Source organism: Montipora capricornis, chromosome 10, assembly GCF_036669925.1.
Source record: "Montipora capricornis isolate CH-2021 chromosome 10, ASM3666992v2, whole genome shotgun sequence".
NCBI classification, from domain to species: domain Eukaryota; kingdom Metazoa; phylum Cnidaria; class Anthozoa; order Scleractinia; family Acroporidae; genus Montipora; species Montipora capricornis.
The window spans coordinates 6,332,498-6,343,452 of record NC_090892.1 but is presented as its reverse complement, the minus strand read 5'-3'; the positions used below and the strand labels follow the sequence as shown (position 1 = coordinate 6,343,452).

Sequence of the window (10,955 nt, the reverse complement as noted above, 5' to 3'; positions counted from 1 at the left end):
ATCGCGTCGTGTGAAACGAACATAAACTTCGATGTCGACTTGTATTCGCGAAAATATCTCAGGATATATTCAAAAGAAACATTGTGAGAAGCTCGACTGTTAATGCAGTAATTATGTCGGAAATCCTCGGCTGCTATCCAGAATGGTCGAGAATAATGATCAGTGGGAGGATGGCGAAATCCTTTCAAACGATAATTGAAACATGCATGCCGCGGTGAGTCCTCAGAAAACATGGTAACATATCCCTTCTCTTTGTAATCGCGAAATATCCATCTCCAGTAGTCAACAGGGTTTGCAGCTTTACCCATGTCTTTTCGTGCCTCCGGCTCTTCGCTTTCTGCTATTCCAGTCAAAAGTGCGGCTAACTGTGCCGTGGTGCCATCTCCTACAATTGTTTCACCTTGAAGTAAGAATAAAAGAGAGAAGTGATCCTTGGACCTATCTGGACAATTCAAGCATTTGTCTTTTTTGACAACAATAAAAGCAAGGTGACACTCGCGCTAACACCAACCCGGTGTGGTCAACACACCAGCCTGGTATGTTAGCTACGCCATGCTGATGAGGCCCAAAAGGCCGAAACAGCTGTCCATGGCTGCTAATTGACCGGGTCAGTGAAATGATTGTGCGCATGCGTCATGTGTTGGCCACACCGGGTTGGTGTTAGCGTGTGTCACCTTGCTTTTATTGTTCTTTTTTTGACACATGGAAATTAAAGTGGCTCCAACAGGGCCTCTCTGCAATGCCGGTGCAGTGTTCTAGCAACTGAGCTATGAAGCCTCGCAGTTCAGAGCAGGTTATTTTTTTGAGCTCATGTGTTCCCATGAAAGGACTCAATGAATGAAAGCAATGCGTCCACGTAACATTTTTACCGCAAAAATTAGTTCAAACCCACCGACACACTGCAATGACTCCTTTACTCCGATTGGCGCACGTACTTAACATCTCGCGAGTGGCAATATCTAATGAGTGATATCGCAAAAGTCCATAGACCAGAGGTCTCGATCTCCATTCAGATATTCAACCCCGCTCGACACTGAAGACGTAAGGTGGCTGGAACCAGTTTCACTGCTTTTAAGGACCTTTTTATTAGAAGGGTTGTCACTACAAAACTGTATCACGTAAAAGAAATGTTATGGTACCATATCTAACACCAATTATTACTTAACAAAATGCGCTCACAATTTTGACGTAATACGTTACCATGGCAACATGAAAGCTCTCCTAAAACACTCTATATTTCGTCTTTACTCGCTTATACTTTAAAAATGAACTCGGTGACCCCCATTTTTTATTGTAAAATAGTAATTAGCAATTTGAGATAGGACTATCTGCAAAGTTAAAAAAAATTCTTGGGAGCCAATTCAGAGCTACCTTAAATTTTCGAAAAATTAAGGTAGCTCTGAATTGGCTCCCAAGAATTTTTTTAAACTTTGCTGATAGTTCTATCTTAAATTGCTAATTACTATTCTACAATAAAAAATGGGGGTCACCGATTTCATTTTAATGATATAAGCAAGTAAAGAAGAAATATAGGGTGTTTTTAGAGAGCTTTCATGTTCCCATGGTAACGTATTACGTCAAAATTGTGAGCGCATTTTGTTAAGCAATAATTGGTGTTTGATGTGGTACCACAACATTGCTGTTACGTGATACAGTATAGTAGTTATAACCCATCTAATAAGAAGGTATCTAAAAGTAGTGAAACTGGTTCCAGCCACCTTAATTTTGGTTAAGAGAAGGAAAATTGTGGCACCGGACATTATTGCAAGTATAACTACTTAGGTAACCTCTTTTAATTAGGGATTAGACTCCTGTTTAGAGGCTAATGTAATTGAACTGAAACTATTAAAGTAAAGTACTACACGACTTACACGTCCTTTGAGGGATTGCGTTTCATCGAGGAAATATGCTAGACAGTCTTACCTCGCATCAAAATGGACTTAAGATTGTGTGTCAAATATTCCAAGCTTTTGGGCATTTTTCTCCTGAAGTTAGCCGCCGATGTCGAGTCAAACATAATCAATGCAACATTTAAGGGAATTCCTCCAGGCTTCAGTTCTCTTGCCAGAGCTTCTTTTTTTGGAATGATGGTTGCGTGTACATCGTTTCTTGTCTTACCCCAAGGCGTCGCCACTTCGACTTGAATAAATTCATGATCAACTTTTACCTGACCCAGGAATTTATCTAGAATCAAAGGTCACTGTATTTGATACATATATTATATACATGCCCGCGAGTTTAAGGAGCATACTGTTATGATCTTGGTATTGTACGGAGAAAAAATTTTGCAATACAATTAGTAATAAGTTGGCATCTTTTGGCTTTGGGGTGGAACAGGATGTCTAACGGCCGGGCAAGGGAATACAACCGCTTTGATGAAACAAAGTTCATTTTTTCAAAAACTTATCATTGTTGTTTTTGCTCTAGATGTCAGATTCTATTTGATATCCAATGGGCCTTATTTGCGCGGTGGCCATATTGGCCATAGACAATAGGACCATTCCAGAATTGCGCAGGGAACTGGGGCGACTTTCAAATTTGAACCAATCGATAAATTGTCACCATCACATGAAAAATGACATTGAAATTGACCATCTGTTTAAGTTTGATGCTATTAGGTCGGACAGAGACCAAGTTACGGACCTTAAAACATTGTTCAAAATCCATACAAACATCTCTAATTCTGAGGCAGGCTACCCACAACCATGATAAACCCTTTAAAAAAACTTTAATCAGATTTGGGACAACTGCAAAATCCTGTCATGGACCTATTATTTGGAAACAGATGTTTCTAGGAAATCATTTTGTTTACCTATTTCTATGAATATTACAGAAATCGTAAAAAAATTATATGGTTTTGAGGGACGCAGTTTCAAGATTCAATTTTATATGGTTTTGAGGGACGCAGTTTCAAGATTCAATGTTTTAAGGTCCGTAACTTGGTCTGTGGAATGGCCTACAGATTTCGTACCCCGAGGCTCGAGTTGAAATTTTTGGGAACCAGTTTCAGTGGGGCAATACAAAACAAGGTTTAAGCAAAGACGACGGCTACGGCAACGAAAATGTCGGTCCAAAATATAACTTAGCGCTATCGCAGGTATTTTGCGATTATTCCGTCTTGTTCACCTTGTCCAATACAGGCGAACTATCCTGTAACTGAATGGGTACGAACGGTTTTAAAGTCACAACAGAAAATGACTGCTTTATTGTTATATGCTCACGTTGTCGTCAAAACCTAAAATATGGTGATTTCACGTTGCTGTTTTGTGGAGTACGGCAGAGAAATGCATGGAAATTTGTGTTGAACGTGCAGCACGAATATTTTTCCTTTTTTAACCAATAATATTCTTGCTTCGAGGCGTTGCCGTACGTCGCCGTAACCGTCGTCTTTGCTTAAACTCACTGTGACGGCCCATGATTTGACGTCAACTTACAAACTAGCGTTCCCTCTAAATACAAGTTTACACAATCGTAGTCTTTCGTGATTATTTCAGCTCTTCTGCGTCGTACATTGTGGGCGAAGTATCCAAAAATTACAATACAGGCAATAATAATAATAATAATAATAATATATATAGCTTTACAAAATTCTCAAAGCTTTACAATCTTACAATCTTACATTCAAATCTTACATTCAAATTACATGCAGTATGAGAAACTCTAAAATTACAATAGATTTCTAAAGAAAAACAAGAAAATCTATATCCTGTATAATAATGCAATTAAGGTTTATACACTATACATAATAATAATAGTAATCTCTATAAACTATATGTAATATGATCTCTATACTCTACAGCACTGGCGGAAAAGGTGTGGTTTAACTTTACTCTTAAAAACAGGCCTTCTGACAGGGTGCGATTAAAAAATGCAAATTATGCGATTTTTTCAGGGCAGATTGTGCGATTAGAAAGGCCAATTATGCGATAAATAATGTAAATTATGCGATTTTTTTCTCAGGAATTTTGAGCTTGTTTTATAAGGTTTCAGGTTAAGAAAAACGCTTTTTTGCTGCCCTAAAGACATTTTGAACACAAAGGAACAGTAATTATGTATCTCGATCGACATTAGTTGGGATAAATAAAAAAAATGAGGTCTTCTGCACTACGGGTGCACCCCTTAAAAGTTGAAAGGACACAGCTAACATGCCAAATGAATGATCAAGGTGCTTGTCAACCACGAACTTCCGGAGATGTCAATCACAATAGGGCCATACCCCCATTTATACGAGAGAAAATAAGCCGCGGCTTACAGATGACTCAAATGTTCACCCCGTATAAATGGTACAAAATCTATGTTCACGTCTTTTTCAAGCCGCGGCTTATATTGACCTGGGAATATATATTCGTATAAATAGTTCCTTTTGCGTATTTTGTACACCGTGGCCATAGTAAGCCGCGGCTTATTTTCTCTCGTATAAAAGGCCCTAATATTGCACGACCAGAAAAATATCAGTCCATCGTCCACGTGGAGCGTAGCTGTGAGGTACTTTCTTGCTCGATCGTGAGCTGTCAGATTGGGCGGAAGGTGGGAACTTCCTTCTTCGTCGAAGATAAAGCGAGCGTTTTCACAACAAACTTATCCATGAGTAAGTTTTTATCAGTTTTCAACGAAAGAAACTACATTTTGCCGAAAAACTTACAACTTTGCTTATTTTTCACAAATCTCTTCTCTAAGGGAAGGCAACTGTGTCATTTCAGTGGTGTGTATATAAGCGAGTGTTTGTGTTGCACCAATAGAAGGAGACTCGTACCAGGTCCCCGACATGAAAAATAAGCCTTGAACTTCGAATGTTTACGAAATCGAAGGTGACAAAGGTTTTTTAGCCTTTTTCCAAGATAAATCATCTTAAAAATGGCGTATTTATGCAGGAATTTCTAAGAAACGTCTTGATTTATGTTTCAGTTTATGAATTTTGTGCGTCCTTTTGTGAATTATGCGATTTTTCGTGAATTGTGCGATCCGATGCGATTTGAGGTCGATTGTGCGAAATCGCACCATCGCGTAATATCAGAAGGCCTGTAAAAAACTATCGAGTGATTCAGAATTCTTAATTTCTACGGGTAGTGCATTCCAAAGTTTAGGGGCACTGGCAGCAAACGATCTGTCCCCATAAAGCTTAGTTTTAGTTTTAGGTACAACAAGAAGCATAGCACAGGCGAACTGTCCTGTAACTGGATGGGCAAAACCGTTTTTAAAGTAAAATGATAGAAAATGAATGGTTCATTGTTGTATGGTCACGTTATCGTCAAATTTGGTCCTTTCGCCTTGTTGTTTTGTGGAGTACGGCGAAAAAATGCAAAGAACTTCGTGCTGCACGTGCAGCACGATTTTTTTCATTTTTTAACCAATAATATTCTTGCTTTGTGACGTTGACGTTGCCGTAGTGACCGTAGCCGTCGTTTTTGCTTAAACTCACTGCTACTATCAGCAATACCGGCAGCAACCAGGAAACGAGAGACTAACCTGCAGGGTGTGTAAGAAAGCTCCACAGTCTGCCGAAGAAACCTGAAACATTGAACACAAGACAGAGATTTCGGTTTTATTTCGAGTGTAATTTTACCAGCGTGTTAGCCATGGTAATACAAGTGAGGCCACACAGAGACAGAAAAAACAATTTGACCAGGGTGGTAGACGAACCCGTGTTTTAGTTAATCACCTCTGGGAATTTATCCTACCAACCATGATGTATCACAAAGGAGAGACCACAAAACCCGATTGATCGTTGAACGATCATAGTGGTGTGTCGAAGTACGTTGCATAGCTTTGAAAGCATTTGCCTCATTCTTTTTCTAGACCTTTCTAATGCTATTTTAAATTTGTTTGTCCTCCTTTTTAATAATTTTAGACCTTAGACCTATACAAGGATCAAAACGCACCAATCACTGTTTATTCTTCCCAGCCTATATCTAGGCTCAACTGACAGTCGACCAATAACATCACGAATACGTTGACCAATGACATCTACGACCGGAGTTCTTATAGTATCTACTGACGTTACACAAATCACTTGACTCTGAAGATGACTTCAGCTCAGGTTGTCGAAACGTCAGTCAATGTCATCTCAAACAGTCCTTCTCAGGACTACACTCACCCGGACGATCGTACTTTACTTAATTAGGATATAGATGGTTTGCAGCCAGTCTCTAGAGACTCGGATAACAATGATGTAATGATCAATTGCTGGTGGATGAACAAAAGGAGCTAATGAGAGATCTTTTGTTTTCGTCCACCAACATAGCGGCGATGACGTAACGAGAAAATCACCTATCAAGAATTATAGTTCATCACTAAATTTCTCCGATTCTTATTGGTTTAAATTGATCACGTGACGCGATAGTGTCAAGGAATCCGCGGAGAGACACTATCAGCCCATAGTGCCCGTCCGAGGAAAATACCCGAATGGATAGTAGTCGTCCGCTGAAAACTTGAACAGTTGACAGTTGTACGCTATTCTTTAGCCAATGTACGCTGCGAATTATTGACATTTGTGACAGCCTGTGCGCATGAATAAATATTTGATTGATCTGCAGTAAGTGGGTTTTGACTGTTTTTCAACTGGCGCGCGGAAGAAAATTTAGTGGTGAACAATAAAGACAATAGAGTGTTTCTGTCGAGGAACTATCGGCTGATAGTTGCCCCGCGGAAATTTGATGTTCTTAAGACAAATATTTGCCCGAGAAGCGAAGCTTCGAGGGCTAATATGCTAGTTTAAATAGTCTACTGTTCTCGCTCACCCTTTTTCTAACATCACAACACAATAGCCCATTGTTACTATGTGCGCTGAGGGAATTGAGTCGAAACTTCATCTACATGGTCCAGCACTCGGCGAAGTCCCTTTTGACTTGTGGTTGTTTTCTGTTTAGGTGGCTTCATACACCACAATCCTTTTTGAGATATCACTGCCAAGCCGGCCACTTGTGCTGGAGAGAACACAGTCACAATGGACAGCCAAAACACCGGGGACTTCATCCCCTACTTTTCTTGAATGGTGTGTGGGTTTTTTAACGTCCCACGGGGGACTTATGAACATGGAAGATATTCGTGAGACGAGGCCTACCGATTATAGTCCTTATCCGAGAAGACTTGAAAAGTCGAACCATTTGCGGGTGTAACTACAAAGGCAGCGCTTTCTCCTCAGTTATTTTAAGACTCTGAGTGTTGGTTCGGTCGGAGTCGAACTCACGACCTCCCGCATGGCAGCCCGGTGCTCAACCAAATTGAGCAAAACGGTGCGCGGTTGACAAAGATGAATTATTGTCGGTACGTCGACCAAGTTTGCTTTATTCATCTTTTGCCACACGAGAAACCGTGTTGTTCTTAAGTTGATATGGAAATCAACTGTTTCGTCGACGATTTCATTAATTTCAAAAGAATCCCCTTGGCCAACCTTCCTTAGGGAAGAATTTGCCTTTCCGCCTGTATTTCCGATTTTTTACATTTGAAATTTTCAAGGTTGCGCATTCGTTTAAAGGCTTTACCGCCATTGTTTAACTGAATGCGACAATGGGAAATTTTTGGTCCCGTAAACAGAAGGCTTCTGTTTTCAAAGTTTTTGTTTGTCATTCAGCGATGACTCCGCGAAATGAATCGAAAAATTTGTTGATTGAATTCAACGGTTGACAGCCGTCGTAACCTTTTCGTACCCGTGATCGTTGACTACCACCAGTATGTTCTATTTGCTTGATCAGCAATGCTTAAAGCTTACAAATGCATAATGCATAATAAATACATTTTTAAGACTTAAAAAGAACACTAATTAACAATTATTCGCCGAAGGCGAAGTGATTATCGGTGAATATTCACCGAGACGAAGTCGAGGTGAATATTCACCGATAATCACTGAGCCTGAGGCGAATAATTGTTTTAGTATAAATAAACAGGTGATTATTTCAAAAAAGAGAAAAAAAAAACATTTTAACGCGAAATCATCTTCACTTACAATGGCAAAACGACTACTAGCAGCCATTTTGTCCGTCGAGGTGATTATCGGCTGATAATCCGAGATAGCGAGCCAATGAGAGCGCGCAATTTTGTATAATCACCTGTGTGTTAATACTAATAATGTATACAGTACATTTTCTACATTCACATTCAAACGCGCTTTACATGAACGTTACAAGGGTAAAAACTTAGAGAAAATAAAAAGTTTTGATTTAAAGGTATCCGGGCACCTCTCTTACGACCAAACTTACCTATTTGGTCGAGTTGTACTAGACGTAAACTTTAAAGAGGCATTCGATCTGACAAAGGGCTAACGATCGAAACGTCAGCTTTCCAAATCGTCAACGGTGGTAATTTGACTTTTGTCAACACGTTTGATAAAACCAAATTTTTCTGTTGTGCGAGGCGTAGGCGATTTTTAACGTAGGCTAGGTGACCGATATTCTCTAACGGATGTATGCTTATGTTGTTTGCAACTCCATAAGCCCGTTTTAAACGTCGCATTTCACATGTGCCGAATCTAATGTAGATGAGCGAAAATAATAATAATATTAATTACATTTATATAGCGCAGACCTCTATATGAATATATTCAGTTGCGCTTCACAATATTTTAAAATAAAATTATGTCAAACTGTCACGTGAACTAAAAACATAAGAAACTATTAAAAACTACAACCATATACCTATTTAAAAGCTAAATTAAAAATGACACATGAACAGAAAAACCTCGTTGACTCTCGTTGACCGCCGAAGTTTCCTAACAACCGAATAGATTGAAAACTAGATCCAAAACGTCGACAACCTCCACGACTACCGCGCTTTCTTAATATTTGAAGGCTCTTAAGGCGATTAAACACATCGGGTGCAATATACGAGCTTGCAAGTTTCCTCAGTGATCGTAGTTCCATCCGACCGTAAAGAATGCGAAGCAACGCATTTGACGAGCGAGTCGAGGAAAAACTTGAATCTTGTGTTAATTCGATATCTCCTGGGTTGCTTTCAACGTCGACACACATAGTCAAATCCTTGAAACAACCTTGAAACAAAGCTCGTCGGAATTGTAGAATAATTCAGAGCCGTCAAGACGCAGACCACAGCCAGTCATAAAGGTATTGATCTTGGAGATCTTTCCAGCAACATAAAGACGAAACCCATCGGGTAGAAAAGCCAAAATTAACTAAAATAACAAGAGCCTAATAGAACCGGCAGCCATAATGGCGCGCACATTGTATCACAATATATTTTTCTCAGTTTCATTAGATTCAGCATTAGATTCTCAATTTCATTAGATTCGGCACGTGTGAAATGCGACGTTTGGTAAGTTCACGTTGTTGTTTTCAAGAGGATGAAAACTAGCGTCTAGCGTCCTTCCTTCAAGACCATTCGTTACCTATGTCTCTCGCTGCTTCTTTGCATTGCCAGCGGAGAACAAACTGTGAGATATAATAACATACCTATAAAGTTGGTGTTATATACGACCTAGGTAAATGTGACTGACCTTCCTCTTTGGCGCTTTTGTTGATCAAGTTTGGCACAGGGATTGGATCAGAGAATTTGATTTCAAAATCGTCGTCAACAGGTCTTAAGATTTTCTTGTACTGAGCTGAAACGATGCCTTCGGCTTCCACACGAAGCACGTTGTTTTCGAGGCTTGAAAATCTCCTCCCTTTACATTGAAGCCGGCCAAGATCTTTTACAAACTCGAGAATACTAGAGTGAAATGGATCCAAGTTTGGCAGTCTGCAAGCACTAGTACTGTTGCCGAAAGATTTAGTATATTTGACCTGCAGTGGTGGCGGTAGCAAGGAAGGTTGTTGCCGCAAGTACAGTGGTGGCGGTAGCAAGGAAGGTTGTTGCCACAAGTACGCTACTAAGCAAACAAGCCCACCCACACATAGAAGGGCCAATAGAACACGAATATGCAATCGCACTTGACGTCGACGGCGAAGTTTACACACCATTCGGATAGATCTTTGCGCAGTAATGATATTCGTGTATATATATGATACAAAAATTTGGTTTTATCAACGGAGTTGATAATGTAAAATGGCCACCGTACAGAGATTCTGAAAGCTAGCGTTTCGAGCGTTAGCCCTTCGTCAGAGCGAATCGAGGAATTATGGGTTACGTGTAGCTTATATAGTAGAGTAGGAGCTATGCTATTGGTGGTAACATGGCAACGTGAAAAATAGGAATATATTAGTTAAATGAAAAGCGTTCGTTAATACCGTGAGGATTAAGGGTGCCGATTTGGAAGATGTTTTTTGGAAGATGTTTTTTGGAGTGGTTAGGGAGATTAAAATGACGAGCCAGTCGCTCGTCATTTTAATCTCCCTAACCACTCCAAAAAACACATGGCTATCTGCGGTCTTTCCCTACATCTAGGTACGACGGAAAGCCGCAAGAATCTAGAACAAAAATTCATCTTCCAAATCCTATTTTTCACGTTGCCATGTTACCACCAATAGCGTAGCTCCTACTCTACTATATAAACTATACGTAACCCATAATTCCTCGATTCGCTCTGACGAAGGGCTAACGCTCGAAACGTCAGCTTTCAGAATCTCTGTACGGTGGCCATTTTACATTATCAACTCCGTTGATAAAACCAAATTTTTGTATACTACTTCCCCACCGATGCAGCAGCACAGTTTCTTTAGAAGCTACCCCCTTCATTCATTATATATATGATAAACCACAGCGGGAGAAGTTCCAAAGGACCCACAGGCAGCCCAATCCTAACATTCGAGTCACAGGACAGATGAAACCACCGGTAATACCAACCCATGCGATAAGCCAGAGAATCGTCACAGACTATTTCATTTGCTACTGAGTGTTCACTGTGAGGTTTCCTGCTAGCAGAAGACCTTTCTTTTTGCGTTCGCTGGGCTGACGAGTACGCGAAAACAGACCTCTGCCATGAGTCGAAACTCACTGTGTTAAGCACGGGCGGCGGTTACTTAGCGACCGAATCCTCACGTGATGTTTCGTGTTGTGTGGGCTCACTT

General features: G+C 40.2%; 1 protein-coding gene across 1 annotated transcript in view; it reads right to left on the bottom strand.

Moving 5' to 3' along the window:
• The window catches only part of LOC138020199 (uncharacterized), an 11,388-nt gene extending 1,480 nt beyond the window's left edge, over positions 1-9,908 (bottom strand). Inside the window, exons 1-3 of the mRNA XM_068867224.1 lie at positions 9,446-9,908; positions 1,924-2,184; positions 1-400 (exon numbers count right to left, since the gene is read on the bottom strand). The exon at positions 1-400 is cut by the window's left edge and continues 1,480 nt beyond it. Coding sequence (XP_068723325.1) covers positions 1-400; positions 1,924-2,184; positions 9,446-9,908 — 1,124 coding nt within the window. The remainder of the gene's footprint in view (positions 401-1,923; positions 2,185-9,445) is intronic.
• Between the last annotated feature and the right edge of the window lie 1,047 nt (positions 9,909-10,955).